At 42.5% G+C, this 16,568-nt stretch overlaps 1 protein-coding gene across 4 annotated transcripts in view; it reads left to right on the top strand.

Annotated features, from left to right (window-relative positions):
• The window catches only part of LOC102784822 (partitioning defective 3 homolog B-like), a 214,020-nt gene that overhangs the window by 74,015 nt on the left and 123,437 nt on the right, over positions 1 to 16,568 (top strand). For all 4 annotated transcript variants that reach the window (XM_087830172.1, XM_087830171.1, XM_087830174.1 and 1 more), the window contains 5 exons: positions 1,670 to 1,795; positions 6,048 to 6,306; positions 7,040 to 7,148; positions 8,227 to 8,366; positions 8,449 to 8,577. In XM_087830172.1, the coding sequence (XP_087686298.1) occupies positions 1,670 to 1,795; positions 6,048 to 6,306; positions 7,040 to 7,148; positions 8,227 to 8,366; positions 8,449 to 8,577 (763 nt within the window). The remainder of the gene's footprint in view (positions 1 to 1,669; positions 1,796 to 6,047; positions 6,307 to 7,039; positions 7,149 to 8,226; positions 8,367 to 8,448; positions 8,578 to 16,568) is intronic.

Here is a 16,568-nt window from a genome sequence, read left to right as displayed (position 1 = left end):
TGGCATAGACAACACACATCCTTCTACTTAAACCCTAATTCTCTACTTTAACCCCCAAAGACACTGTCAGATTACCATAGAAAGCATATACTAAAGTCATCCCGTCATAATCCTGTTATTTGCTGCGCTGCACTACATAAACACCCAGAGATGCTCCCACAGTGGGGAAAAAGAAGAAAAGGCAAGACATAAGTGCACAGCTATGCAGGGCTCTACTTTGGGTGTGTGACAGTCGGGCAGTGGATGGGATTTCCTCACGGAAAGCAGGATAACTTTTTATGACTGTTCTCATGACTCACCTGACCTCACCAGTCTCCTGCTCGAATTCCTCGTTCTCTGTTTTTTCCTTTTTCACACACTCATCTCTTTGTTACCTTTTAACCTAGTTTCAGCATTTTGAAGCAGCAGTCTTTTTTGCGCATCGGTATCACCATCAAACGCTGTATTTTGTTCAAGTTAAGGACCCGGAGTACTGAACTGTTGCCATTTTCTTACATATTACCATTTCACTCTCAGTTTGTAAGTTTGAAGGTGTTTATATCGTCTAATACAAATAACGTTAAGATGTCCTGACATTGTTACTACTGTGTTTAAAGTCATTCAAGGAGCCGAGGTAAGCAGGCAGTCTTTGCAGCAGCGATTAAATAAACAACATGCAATGCTGCTCCCACATTTTCATAGAAGACACAATGCTGAGTGAGAGAAGAATCACCTGTGATGAGTCGTAATGCAGCGCGATGCACAGAATCAGGCGGCTATAGAAGCATGCATTTAAACTACATCATCACAGTCAAGCGCAGACTAAATCATGATTGTACGCAGATCTTATGACTTGTTTGTGAGAAACAGGATTTGTTTCTGTATAAAACTCCAGTTGTTATCGTTGCTGTGCTTCACTGATGTGCTGTGTTATAGCCAAACATCTCCTCTTCGGCCTGATCTTGAGTCTTTGCAACTTTGCAAACCAAACCGTGCTGGCGTGTTGCGTGCTTTCTCCTGGCGACCCTTCTAAACGCCACACTTGTCTTTTCCTAATTATGCTGTCATGAACTTTCATGTTTAACATGCTAACTGAGGCCTGTCGAGTCTGAGATGGAGCTGTTGGGTTTTTTGTGATGTCTCTGAGAACAGCACAGTCTGACCTTGGGGTGGATTTTCAGGGATGCTCAGCCCTCTGAACGTTAGCATGTGTCTTGAATATCTACCACTTCTCACTGCAGAATGATGAATAATCAAATTATTTGGAAATGACATTCTAACCCTTGTCAGACTCGTGGGCAGCAGCAGTTGCATCTATAAGCTCATTGCTTACATCTTTCCTCCCTGGCATCGTGTTGGCACCTGCTTAAAAGCTCCAGACCAGCAAACTTCTGTTTTTATAGAGGTGCTCACACTTGCTGATGATCAGTTACCCTCTTCATTCCTTTGGAAGTAGTCAGGGTGTTTTCACAGGACCACAGGGAGTCCTGTGAAAACTTTCTTTTTCACAGGACTGTAAGTTATTGTAGAAACCCACAGTGGAGCTTGGAGATAAAATGACCATAACTGTGGTAAAGTAAACCATATGGAGACTCGTCTGTCTGCATGCAAGAAGTTCTGTGCGTTTGTGAACCTGTGCATGGAAAACGTCCTTTAATCTCTCGCTCTGTTCTTGCATGTTCTCCGTCAGGGCTCTTGGTCTGTACATCCGTGGAGTGGAGGAAGAGAGCCGCTCCAGAAAGGACGGCTTGTTTCAGGAAGACGAGTGCATCGTGAAAATCAACGACACCGATCTCCTGGACAAGACCTTCAGCCAGTGAGTACAGCTCTGTTGATCTGTGTTAGAATAAATGCACAGCCGTAGAATAAATAAACACAGCGTATCATGTTACAGTTAATGTCCACGTTGTGTACGGACCAAGAAAGAACTGCTTTACGTTTAGGAGCTGCTCTTTCTTCTGTGATTTTTGGTTAATGAAGCAATATAATCGCATTTAACTTTAGTAGGTTTGGATTTTACATTAAAATTACATTAATTTGTGGTATTGTTACCAAGTTAATGAAAAAACTAAACTAAAATGTAAACCTGTCTTCCCCTGCTGTCTCACCTTCTGTGAGGTAGCACTGCAAATCCAAAGAAATGCAGAAAAACACTTGGCAGATGTTTAGAAAGCGCTGCTTCTGGATTAGTGTGTGTGTGCGTGTGTGTGTGTGTTGAAGCTGGCCTCTGCGTGGCTGTTCCACGTCATTCCTTAAAGGAAAGATTTGTTCAACATTGGAGATCAGATGTTGGAGTTTGCTCACGGTGCCCCTGAAGCCTGAACAGGGCTACATAAACACGAGTGTTTAGAGATGTAATGTGATTACAGAGCATTAAAATGATAAAAGACACCCGTAAAAACAATTGCCACAGATTACAGGCACAGATGCGGATATTGTATTGATTACACCACATTACACTGTGTATTCAGTTCACACAACAGTTCCTGTCCAGTGTTCACTGTGGTAATGAGATTACGCGTGAGGTATTTTATGCTGTACTGTAGGTAAATGGATTATCACCGCTGAGGTTTGTACCTATTGTTCAAAGACAGGTGTGTAGCCCCCTGTGCACTCGCCGACACACACAAACACACACACACGGACAGTTTTTCTCCTGTATTACACCCTTAATCTTACATGTGATATATTGTCAGTCTGTTTCTCAGCATTAACAAAGTTGAATGGACTGTATTACACACACATACACACACATACACACACATGCTCTCTCAGTATTGTTCCGTCATGGCAGGTGTGATATTGTGATATGCAGCTTGATCCTGCAAAATACGTGTAAGTGGGCCACAGAAAGTCCACTGATCCCTCTGAAAGCTATGTCTACACACGCACACACGCACACACACACACACACACACACACACACACACACACACACACACACACACACACACACACACACACACACACACACACACACACACACACTCTGTCATTGTCCCTGTCCCTGTCCCTGTCTGGGAGCTGTTTTAGGGGAAGCCCGCTTGATTAGAATATCTTTCTTACTCAAATGGGCATGTTCTCATCTGTCCACTATGCTTCCAATGCAACCACACACACACACACACACACACACACACACACACACACACACACACACACACACACACACACTCATTTTCATATCTTAGTGAGGACATTCCCTAGCCCCTTACCTGAACGCTAACCTTCAAAACTGAATACCTAACCCTAACCCTCAGCCTAAACCCAACCATAACCCAACTGTAACCCTGACACTAAAACCACATTTTGAGCCTCAAAAATGTCTTCAAACTCGTGAGGACCAGTGTTTTGTCCCCATAAGTATAATAGCATGCCAATTTTCTGTCCTCACAAAGATGTCTAAACATGTACACACACATGCAGCTATCATATCCACTGCCATTGCCCTGTGGTGGCGTCCTGCGCCCATTAGCCCACACATCCACTCACTTCCTGTATCGGACACCATGCAGATGTTTTGGATTTACATTTGTAATAATAGAAAAGGACAGATTTCCATGAACCGCCAGCTACAAAGGTCTACTTTTATGGTCATTTTTGCTAATATTAGAGAGTTTAATAATTAGTATTATTCAATATTACAATACTCCCTCTGAATGAGTGAACTGACATGTTCAGCTCTCCTGGCTATGAAGTCTCTGAGTTTTCTCTGTGATTTTGCGTCCTGGCAGATATGATGCTCAGTCAGTTTGCCGTGAATGTGTATTACACGTGTATGTATTCACAGAGGGGGACTCTAACGTGGTGTGGGCCTGCCCTACTCTCACATTAGCCTCAGTTTCTGGTATCAGATTTAACAAGATGCTGGAAGCCTCCTTTGAGATGTTGGTCTATATTGAAAATTATGCGGATTTATCAGCTGAGCTCCTGATATCAGATATGGTTAGCAGTAACCAGTGTAACCAGTTTGACTGTACTGCTTCTTTGTGACATGCTGAAAGTGTCCATTAGTAGACGGCAATAAGAAATCCGTGTGGTCAGCAAAAATATCCATAAAGGCTTTTAATTGGTACCATGATTGATTTGATATTAGTGCCCAAGATGTTCCAATAAAACATTCTCAGCACGGAGACCCCCACCATCAGCTGTGACTGTGGAGTCCAAGTTTTCATGCGGTTGTTGCCAAATCTGACTTCATCAGTGGAAACTGAGCTGCTTCACACCAGATTTAGTGACGTTTGCTCCCTGCACTCAGGAACAGGCTCGCAGTGATGGAGGACAAAGCACTGACCCTGTAACAGCAATGAAATTCACTCCCTTAAAGCAACGACGGGACGAGAAAGGAGCCGGGCGTGGTCATCGTGCTGTGCTTTCTGAGACGTTGGTCTGCTGAGCACAGCTGCACAGAGTGGTTTCACTGATGTTAGCAGCAGCCAGTCTTACGGCTGCGTCTGATGTTGCTCGTAAAAAAAGGTGTTCCCAGATGTTTTTTAGAAAAAAAACATCAAACTGTGGTTTTAATTTTCAACAACAGAACAAAAATAATATTTACTCAGAGCCCAGCACAGGAAGACAACATATCATAGACACATTCCCACTAACACATCTTTAGCGTGGACGTGTCGTGAAGTCCAGTGGGAAGTGTTTTAATGTTACTGTGGGAGATCCACTGAAGTTTCTGCTGGCATAGAAAGTCAGAACGCTGATGATTGTTTTGGATTGAAGTATTTGGAAGACCAAAGAGTAACGGCACCGAAATCAGTCCCAGATTTTAAGATTTTCTGCGGTTCTCAGAGGACTGATGAACAATGTTTGTGCAGACCAACAGCAGTGTGGGAGACAGTGACACACACTCCCCACTCAGGACATAAAGGTGACGGCCTTAAGTTTGGAAAGACGACTGGGGGTGAAATGAGATCCCAGGAAACCCCGTCAGCTGTTCACATTTTAATTTCCTAATTTTGATCTTTATTGTTCTATAAACCGAACCATCCAAGCTAAGCACTGCTGTCCTAGATTGGATGTTTTCATAGTAAGATAACTAAATAAATAAGAACGCAGGTGTTTCAGTGAGTGTACTCCATGACAGCTGACTCTTTATTGATTTATTGATTGATTCTTCTACGTGGAAACTTCCCCACCTGAGTGGATCTTTAAGTAGTTAAAAAATCATTATAATTCCATACGTGATTTATTAGCTTCCACACAGGACTTTCTAAACATAGTGTCTGGTTACGGTTATTTCTAATCATTATAATGCGCTCGTAATCTGGGAGGGAAACGATACGCGTGTAATCAAATAAAATGCTAATAAACTGGATTTGCTCTGTCAGTTATCTGAGGAGAATAATGGTGTGTACTGCAGCTTCTGACACAACCGTTCCCCTAACTTACTTATTGTGATCTGATATAGACGAATCCCCTGCAAAATGATGTTTTTTTATAGATCATGAGATTATGATGGCCTTCTGCACAGGTGTCATGGCTCGGTGTTGTCTCCTGTCTTACTCCTGAGAAAAACATTACGAGATGCACAGAACAGCCAGCAGTAAGCAGCGGCACATTATAAAATGTGCGGATGTTATATTTCAGGTTAGGTTATAATGTCTTTATGTCAGAATTAACCTTTGCACACAGAAATATAAAATAAGAACATATCTGCCATTAGTTTGAACTCCTGTTTAGCTGATTATACATCAGCTTGTCAGAGCAGCACTAGCCAGTCTTAGAAATGAAAGTTAAAGTCTTTTAAGATGAATGATCCTATTGCAAAAATCAGATTTATATTTATCCATTTATATTAATTACCAATTAATTGACATTTTTTTGTCATTCATAATCATATTTATACCATGTGTCTTTTTGTATTTTTCTCCTGATTGAGTTATCTACCCTTCAGTAATTAGTTTCTGTGTCAGAGATAGATAACTGCTCTTCCTGTGTAATTGTGATTAATGACATGATTCCTTTTAACGTTCAGCGTGTGCCACTTGTAGTGCACGTAATGTGCTACAAACTTTACTCGACTCTTAAGTAAAACTTTCTCCTCGTTTTCGTCCTCTCAGATCTCAGGATGTGTTCCGTCAGGCGATGCGTTCCCCGGTTGTGCGCCTGGAAGTCGTGCCTTCTTTCAACAGAGAGCGCTATGAGAAGAGTCTGATTGGTCAGCTGTTTGGCAATAATAACGGTCCCACCGGCAGCCCCCGAACTGGAAACACCAAAGAGCCTCCGCCCCCTGTCAAAGCCAAACCTGTGTTTAAACCCTCGGAGAATTCAGCCGCGCGGCTGGCGGAAGAGACGGCCGGCCTCGAGCCGGGTTTTAGTGTAAGTTCCTCTGCTGCACATCCACAGACCGACACAGACTTTGCATCTGTCGTGCACGCTTTGTAAAAAGTTTGCAGTTTTAATGATTAATGTGTGCACAGGCAAGCACAATACACAATACAGCCCGGGCTTGAGCTTCGGTCTCCTCACCTTTCCTTCTAGAGCGAGTGCTAACTTCTCTCCAGCCTCCTCCTTAAAGACAGACCATATTTCCAATGGTCTGTTATTTCGAGTGCTACATATACAAGTTTTTATTTTTAGGTTGCTTTAAATTCTTTAGATGCTGTAATTGTAGAAACGGGTTCAAACTTTGTGTTATTTTGTCCTAAAACACAAACAGATGTAACTTTGTCGTCAGCATCACCATGGTGACATGGCTGACATTTAAAACAGCTGGCATAGCGGCAGCAGTTTCTTAGCAGCAGCTGATTATCTTTTCCTGTCATGCAGATGTGATGTTCTCCAGACTCGCACGCGTCCGTACGCGGACTTTATCGATACTGTTTTTTTCCAGCACGTTTAGATCTTTTTCTCACCTGTTTGATGGTTGTTAGAAAGTTTAACATTTTAAATTTAAAGCTGCTTCTATGAACTGCTTTTACGGCGACTCCCAGGTGACCAGTGTGTGTTAGACTTTGCTGTAACAGATATATTGTTTAATAAATGCCACACTCTTATTTGGGGTTTTGAAATGTGAAACAATGAATTTTACTGCTGCTTGTTTTTCAAATAGACCCCGAAGGGGAAAAGTGAGAGCCCCCTCCTGAAGAAAAGCCCCGCCCTCTCTAGCTTGATGGCCAATAAGAGAGGAGGACGAAGACTAAGGATCGATTTAAAGAAAGGTGCGACACACCTGTGTACAGAACGGAGCCTCACTCATCATTTTTCTGTGAATATGACTTTTTGTAGCTCTTTGTTCAGGAGTCGTGTGCGCTCTCAGTTTGAGCTTCAGGTAAAATTAGACGAGAGTCTCTTTTATTTTTAGTTTTTTTTCTGAAGCCCGTCTGTGATTTTTATTAATCAGCGTCTGTAATATTTCTTCATGTCTCTACAGATGTTCCTGCTGTCTCTCCATAAAAAGTTTCCTTTTTCACTGTTTTCTGGCTTAGAGTCCTTCCTCTCACCCTTCCTCTCTCCGTCTTCCCGAGGCGCTCTCTTCAGGGTCTATTAAGTCTTTATTGATCTGTTCATTTCTGCTGATATGAATTCATACTGGTCCAAACTGCTGACTTAGCGCTGCTAAAGAGACTAGACTTAATGAGGTCTATAAAGCGCTCAACCAGTCCCTGCGTCTGTGTGTGGCCTTTTTGTCCATGCATGCATGTGTATGAATGCTTTCGTGCACATTTTGTGCACATGTTTTTCACTGATTAGTGTTTTAATATTCATCACCCCCGTTTCCGGAACATTCACTCTTTGTTTCCACTTTGTTTCACTCATTCCTCTCTTACCTCTCTTGCCCTTTTCTCATCTCTCCCTCATTTTCCACAAACCTTAAACAATTTCACACCTGCAGGAACTCTAACTGCGGCTGTAGCTGAAGGGTTTAAAGCCACACACACACACGCATGCACACACACATGCACACACACATGCATGCACACATGCACGCACACACGCACGCATGCAATCTCTTAAGGCTTTGAATTATCACACTTATAGTATGTAGTCAGGAGCTGAGTCAACAACACTGTTTGAGTTTTCAAGAGTGGTTTAGGTCCTGTGTGTGTGTGTGTGTGTGTAAGAAGGCTGTAGTGTAAAATTTGTACTCTCAGTCTCGGGGAATAAAAATAGAGAAGCAAGGGCAGCTACACAGGATATTTGTGTCAGGATAGGCCAAGAGCTGTTACTTGTGGCTACTCGCTATAATTCACCTCTTCATTCATTTGTGTGTGTGTGTGTGTGTGTGTGTGTGTGTAGGTCCAGAAGGTCTTGGATTTACTGTAGTGACCAGAGATTCTTCGGTGCACGGTCCCGGTCCGATTCTAGTGAAAAACATTCTTCCCCGCGGGGCTGCGGTGAAAGATGGACGCCTTCAGTCTGGAGACCGCATACTCGAGGTGCAGCACAGTCTGAGCCAGAATAACAAAACACGATGGGGACGATGGTGGCGGTGTCTTGACTCTGTGTGTGCGTTTGTAGGTAAACGGTGTGGATATCACAGGTGTGGGCCAGGAGGAGCTGGTGTGCATGCTGCGCAGCACGCGGCAGGGCGAGAGCGTGTCTCTGGTGGTCCTCCGGCAGGAAGACATGTTCCTACCCAGAGAAATGGTAAGAGCCAGTCACAGTGAAAGACGTGTGCTCAGAGGGGCGCTGTCCGGCTTTTTATTAACGATTTTGTTTTCATAATGTTGTTTTTGGTCCGATCAACAGACTTGCCCGGATGATGCGTGACCTAAAAGACGATACACTTCCTGTTCAGTGATATTGCCTTTCCTTTATTTTTTTTTACTTAACTAAGCAGTCATGTGACCGAGTGTTTCAGATAACGTCATTATGACGACTCGGCTGAGGCCGTTGTGAAGCAGATATTATTCATCGGGTCTTTCCTTCCAGTCTTCCTCTGCTGCATTGTTTGTGCTGAATTTCATCACTGCTTTTAACAATAAAGACGTCTTTAAACCACTTTGATTCCATTTCTCCATCTTTTTCTGACTTTGCATGATTAGCTGTTTTGCATGCACGGCTCATAATCGCAACTGTTGCTCTTTTCGTCTTTGTTGTCTCCTGATGGTTTTTTAGGATATTTGCTTGACACAGTGACTCATTTTATAAATGTTTTGTTTTTTTTGTTCCCTTCTGCTTTCATCCTAGTTGTGCTGCACACCTGTGGCTCTGTCGCAGATGGTGATAACTATCATTTTTAGCTGCACAGACATCACATTTTTCATTTGGTTACATTTGCTTTTGTCTCCGGTCCGCCCGTCTCACAACGCCGCTTCATTTTTCCTACGTCTTCTTCCTTTTCATGTTGCTTTTTATGCCTTTCTCCCTCTTGTGTCTCTTTCCACTCGCGTCGACTGATGTTTCCTCAACGGCTGCCGGGAAGTTCCACGTACAGACGTGAGCTTCTGACCCTGAGCCCCATAGGAAACTCTGTTTGTGCAGACAGGAAGCGGGGCGATGTGTTTGTGCGTGTACATGTGATCACTCGCCATGTACGCATGTCTGAACTCCATGACAGTCTGCCAAGGATACCTCTCTGAGATGTGTTCCTGAATGTCTGCACTTGTCATCCTGTTGTGTGTCCACTCAGAATCGCTCTACTGGGCGATAATAATATACTTGCAAAGAAAACAGTCGCGAACCAGTTTAAGGTGGAGTGCGTCATTGTTTTTATGTTCTCCTTTATGGTGTGTTGGTGTAAAAAACAACAACAACAACATGTTCAGCTGCACTTACTGAGGGTCTGCCTGTGCACACTGCACTTTAACACTGATCGAGTTATTTAGTCCAAAGCGTGCACTCATGCTCAGGTGGGATGACACGTGTGATTTCCATATACCCGAGTACACCGATCAGACATAACATCCTGACCGCCGACAGGTGAAGTGGTCAGGATAACCAGTCCTGAGGTCATACTGGCCATTTCAAGTCAGGCTACGTCAACAGCAGTGTGAGGTGTTTGACTTGGCCTCCTTGTTCCCCAGATCTCAGTCCAGTCGAGCGGCTGTGGGATGTTCTGGACAAATCCCTGGATGGGTCAGAGCAGGTGGTCATAGTGATATGCTTCCCTGGACAGAAAATGGAGATGAATGCTGATAAACCTGTGAAATCGATTTGAAATCACACATCAGAACCAAAACGTCTGGCTGCTTGAACTGAAGATGGAAATAATACATTTTACCCTGATAGTCTTTCCTGTGAGTTAAGCTTCAAGTCTCACCTGCTCAGGAAACTAAACTCCCGTTGGTCCTGGTTGTTCCTTCACACACTCACTCAGCACAAACACCAAAGTGTTGTCCTTCTGCATCGATGCCCCACAGTGTCCCATAGGTCAAGTATTGTTCTCTGAATTCTGTTTTTGGAGAGAAGCATAAACCAGGCTCGATTCAAGGGCACCTCTTTATTTCATTGTGTTGTTAATGAAGGTTCAGACCATTTATGACTGAACGGACTTCTTATGACCTGTTAAAGAAGTAAATAACCACAAAGCACATCTTTAAATGGACAAAGGAGCAAAAAAAGATAAATGTTTACGAGCTATTGATTATATAAAATGAACTTCACTGTAACGTTTACACCTTCATCACTGTAGAGGGAAGTGAAGCCTCATATTTGTCACAATGTTTGATTTAGTCTGCCCAGCACGTCTTATAAAACACCTCTTATTAGATCCCTGCTTTACTGTGAGAACTGGCAACTGTAGTTTCAGTAGTTGATGCTAAATTAAGGGAATAAGATGATATCAAATGATATCAAAGCAACAAAGGACAGATGTGGTGTTAAAACCAGCAGAAGAGAGTGTTGACAGCCCCATTAAACAGATCTGTGATTAATGTGTTTAACAGATATGTGAATAAACAGAAATGTGTGAGTTTGTTTGGACTGCTGACACAGAAACTGGGACACGCTTTCACTTTTGCTCAGTTTGGCCTGTGTGGGTGTCGTTTCGCCCTTTTGAATGTGCAGTATTTCATAGAGTTTCTCCTCTGCCTCCCTCTCCTTTCTCCCCTCAAATGTCTCTCTCTGTCTCCTTCACTTGTCCTGTCAGGCCGTCCACCCCACTAGAATTCACCTCTGTCTAATTAACAGCTGGTGGTATTTATTCAGCAGTCACAACACTTTTCAAGAGCAGCAAATACAGTTACAGTTTTGCATAATGGAGCTGTGAACACACTCCTCGATTGAAATTTTAATGTGCTGAAGTGTAGAACAGCGTGTGGATGTGCGGGCGAGGGATTTCAGGGCGGTGGTAGTCATCAAGCGCAGCTGTTTCAGCGGTGAGAGTTTTTAAAAGGGACTAGTGCTTTTAAAGTGCCCGTCTCTGTGTTTAATTAGTGCATTGTACAGTGTGACAGAGTGGATGGTTTACAGGCCGGGTCAGAAAGGTAGCGGCAGAATTACAGATCATTTAGAAATATCATCAGAAGGTCAAAGTTCATATTAAAGACGGGGTTAATGCTGATGGGGAAAAACAGAGTTACAGTAGAGAAACAAAACCCCCAAAAAATTATTTCAGAAGTTAATAAAAATTTTTTAAAAACAATTAATAAAATAAATAATAATTTAAAAAAATGTGTGCAACAATAAACAAAATAACTGCTCAAAGAATCAAAGTATCAAGAATCTATGAGCGTGGTGTTTTTGTTACAATCGTAATTATTTTTTTATCTGTTGCTCTGCTCTGGTAACACTTTCTAGTACTGTTTGCAACTAAGAGTGTAATTCTCCTGTAATTAAATGGACTTTAAAGGTTTATTATTTGAAATTACAATGTAATTATATTTGCCTACAAATGCTTAAAGGCAGGAGCACCAGAATAAGAAACAATGGAACAATTGTGTGAAAATTTATGGTAAAACCAAGCAGCCTTTCCCATCTTACAGGGTAAGTGTGCGTTACATATGTTGATGTTGAAGTTCTCCCTTTCCAACAATAAAAAATAAATACCATGAAAGTTTGAAGTGTCTGTGTGACCTACCAGGGAGCAAAGTCAAGAAGCGTCTCCTTTCCTGGAACAAACCTCCACACAGTACAGAGTATGTACAAGTATGTGTAAGATGGCGAAATGATGTTTTTCCAAGAAATTATGCAGTACTGAGAATGACTTACGTGTACTTCCCGTAAAAGAACCAGAAATTAGGCACAACTTAAATGTACTTACAGGATAATTGTGAAATATGTGATGTTATGCAGTATGTGATATTACTTACATTTACTCCTGTACAAACCTGTCTTGTTCTAGTGTGCCTGCCTTCATGTATTTATAGGTAAATATAATTACATTGCAATTTCAAATTCCTTGAAATTCCACTTAATTAAAGGGGAATTACACCTTGTGTCGTGGGCCGGATAATAAAGTCTTACATCATGTATTTAATATTTCCCATCACTCGTTAGGAATCAAAGGATTTAATGTAAAGAAACAACGTTGCACCGTCATCATCAGAAGCACAAAAACACCCGGAGTCGTGTAAAACTCTTTCCACACAGTTCCAGCTATTTTCTAAAGCGTCCTGCATCGTTGTTAAAACTGATATGACTGAAGTTTCCGATTTCTTTTATTTATGTCAGTGTGTTTGTGTTTCTGGAGAGGAAACAGTCGAAGGATGATGATGAAATGATGGAAGGATCTTGTCTATCTTCTCCTCCCCCTCTTCCGTTGTCTCATTTTAGCCCACCATCTGGTGCTCTGTGCTAATGCGTGCGCTTGCTGTAGAACAAAGACATTACACCAGCTCTACACTCACACACACACACACACACACACACTCTCTCACACACACACACTCACACACACACACACATTCTTACTCAAAGTCACTTTTCTGTGAAATAAAATCATCTTAATACACATTCCACAGTATAGCAAGTGTACATCCTGCTGTGTTGGCTCTCTGTACGGGCACACACACACACACACACACACGAACAACATAAAGCAATGTTTTTTCTTTAATTTTCTCTGCACATGAACAAGCATACGCCTGCTGAGTTGGCTAGTGTCTTGAAACTAATGTTTGAGACAAAGATGCTCTTTTCTGCTTCCAGACTTTTCACACCTCCCTCTCTCTCCCTCCCTCCCTCCCTCCCCTTCTTTTGTTCAGTTTATTTTTTCATGCATGTCACTGACGACTTCCTCGTTTACCCTTTGCCAGTTTGATAAAGGCCTCTAAAACGTTTTGGGTCATAAAGTAAAATAGGTAAACGTCTTTCAGCTTTCCTTTTTCTTCATTGCAACAGTGATGAATCCTGCAGCAGAGAGCAGGGCAGCTGGAGCCATGCATGATCATGAAATCATAATATAATCCATATTTTGAGGCTTTGGGTTACGTGGCTTGAACCAACCTGTGTCTGATGATCAACAACTTGCCAATAAGGTTGTGTGGTTCGTCCAATTCACCTGCAAAGAGTTGTTATGAAAATGAGAGCTTGAAACTCCTCTGTGTGTCAGAGTGAAGCAGTTTAACTACACATTAAAAAGAAGTTTCACCAGCACGTCTCTGTTTCTTTACATGTTAGAGAAATGCTGCTGCAATACATGAAGGAACTGTGAGCACGACTCTGTCATTTTAGGGTTACACGAGTTTCTGAGACCTCTGTCTCTTCAACATGATCAGTACTTGCCATAGTTTCAAAATGTTATGAACAAAACTCTTTTTTTTTTTGTCTAAAATTAACACTGTTGTTAACAAAAAGTTACAAAAAACACCCAATGCATCAAATGTGATACAAGAAATATATAATAAAAAAATAAATAAATGGGGATTTTGTTATAAGGGTTCATAAACATCTCAGTTCCAAAGAATCTAAATTTTTGAGCTATTTTTTGATGGTTTGGGTCTCACAGGTTAAAGAAGTAGTTCTAGCAGCTTATTTCTTTGACTGTCCGCTGATTATAAAGCAGGAAGTTTCTCTTAATTTACAAAAATCACCATTAAAAAACTGTGGACCCATTTATTGAATAGTTGTTTATCTATTATTTAATTACTCTGGTGTAAGGTCTTTATCAGCAGGAAAAGGTGTAAAACAAGAGTCCAAAATTTTTGCCCCTCTGCACAATTTCCAAAGCCATCCAGAGAGCTGGACTGGAATCTGTGCTGGTCTGTTTCTGGCCCTCGGGCCTTATGTTTGGCACCCCTGCCGTAGAGAAACTACAGGAATTGCTGACAGCGTGCTAGTGACTTTGTTTCCTCCCCTCCTCAATGTGCTGCGTGCTTTCACGACGTTCATGTTTTAGTCGGGTTTGTGGTTTGCAGAATGTGCACTGAAAAATGATGCTTAAAGATGACTCAGTGGGTTGAAACATAAAGGAGTCCAGAGTAAGCTGTGGATGTGACGAGTCGTGTAAATTGATCCCAATCTGTGAAATATGTGTAAAATTGCAAACATAAACCCCTGTTGTGTTCAAACTCGCAGTGATTTCATAAAAGTATGCTTTGAATGGCTCCAGCTAGATTAAACATCAAAGTGGACCTTTGGGAACGTTTCTGTTTAACAAGTCAAAAAGCCAAGAAAACATCTTTCTGAGTGAGGTGAAAGCTTCCCGTCGTGGTAAATACAATCCAGAACTGGGGATTGCGTCTCAGTATTCATGTCCCCCACCTCTTAAGCATGTATGCTTGACACAGTAGATGACAATATGAATTCAAACCATTCACGAGTGCACTTTGGATAGAAATCTGTGGGGCTGATTGGTCGACATTTGATTCCTGCAGGCTCGTTGTGTCGTTCTGCTTTTGTCATCTGCTCTTCGTCGAGCTCCACGGCCGTCTTCTCTTTGCTCGTCTCCTTTCCACAACAGGAAACATGCTTTTTTTTTAGCAGCAGATGCTCCACACTCACACAGACACACAGTGACATTTAAATCAGTAAACAGTTAGCAACTGGTGACGGAGCACATTCAAAACAAAACAACTTTATTGAACAGTTTCCTCATTCTGATAATCCCTCATCCATCACCGCTGCAGTCTTTGCAGTCTGTTGTATTTCTGTGTGTGTGTGTGTGTGTGTGTGTGTGTGTGTGTGTGTGTGTGTGTTACGTCTCACTGATATTGTCACCAATGTGACCTCACAGAGTCTCTACAGTAGATCCCCCATCTGTTACACCCTCAGAGACCTGTGTATGCACACACACTCACACACATGTACACACACAAGCTCCTCGGCAGCTTGGTGTCTCTGCAGGAGCTGCCATCATCCCAGTGGAGAGCAGCCGAGAAGGGTATCACATCTCTTTCCTCTTTTTTTCTGTCTCATGTGACATCTCGCTGGTGTTTATTGAAGGTTTAGCAGCTTCATCATCATTTTTCCTTTCGACCACACTGCTGTGACTCGAACGCCTCTGCACACGAGTGTCACACATACTCGCACATGTCAGTTGTGTCGATCCAGTGGGGATCAGCGCGGTTACTCAAAGATACGGTCTTTATTCTGAGGTCGTACTCATTTGCTGACATGCGGGTAGCCTGCGTGGTCAGATGAAAGTGCACGTGCACTGAGCTTTGTGCACAGCCTCTGATGATGTCATTCACATCTCTCATACATTATTCATTCAAGCAGAACCCTACGTTAAGTTTCCATGTCTGAAAACTAAAGCCTTTAAACCTGCATTCTGTCTTTTGGCCAGCAGGGGGCGACTCCTCTGACTGTGCATATAAGTTAACTTAAGTACCGGATTATAAGGCGCATTAATCGAAACAAAACAGTCAGATAAGTCAAACTTTACTCAACTCGTTCTTCTTGCTTCCTCCACTTCTGTACCATTGATTCATTAATGTTGAATTCTCTCACAGCTGCTCTATTCCCATGTTGTTGCAGTATATTAATGACTAACCTCGTATTGTGGATGGATTATCTCCTCACTGAAGTTGGCGCCTGACTACGGTAGCCGCAATGCTCCAACAATCCATCAAGCGGTGCGGCTTTGTAGCTTACCAAAGTCGCACTAAAACATTTTTGACAGATTTTTGAGCGCCGTGTACCACATAAAATCGGTTCGAGGTCAGTGAGCACAACCAGAATTCATACATAAGGTCACCGGATTATAAGCCAAACTGTTGATTTTTGAGAAAATTAAAGGGGATCAGCACATTCCCTACTTCCAGTCAGAGGTCCTCAGTGCAGCCTGACATGTAAAGTATTTTCTTTAACGTGTTGATGTGTGGAAAACGGCAGCTGCGACTCTGCTGTCGGCCGTTGCCAAAAAGCAATTCTGTGTTCATGTGGGGATCCTCGGCACATGAACAGAAGGCTGCCCGGCTCGCACCGCGGACCCGTAATGTAACACGATGGCCCGTGACCACTTGTAAGCTTGGAAAACAAACCCTGTGCCGCCAACACCTGCTGTGGATTTCACATCACCTACATGCCAGCTTGCCCTGCATGTGCAGACCTTTAATTGGGAAATCCTTATTAGCAGCATTACTTTACTTGTTGAACGGCAGCGATGGGCAGATATGAGCCAGAGTACACTGCCTGATTCCAACCAGCCTCTCTGCAGAGATTTGTTCTGTATATTAAATGTGTCGTGGACGTCAAGTGGTTTCCTTTCTTTCACACAGACATGTTAACCTCCACAGCTTCCTCTTTGTTGTCAC

This window comes from Neolamprologus brichardi, chromosome 16 (genome assembly GCF_056152115.1).
Source record: "Neolamprologus brichardi isolate AB-2024 chromosome 16, ASM5615211v1, whole genome shotgun sequence".
In the NCBI taxonomy this organism is placed as follows: domain Eukaryota; kingdom Metazoa; phylum Chordata; class Actinopteri; order Cichliformes; family Cichlidae; genus Neolamprologus; species Neolamprologus brichardi.
Note: the sequence above shows the minus strand (reverse complement) of the source record. Positions and strands in the feature narration are given on the sequence as shown.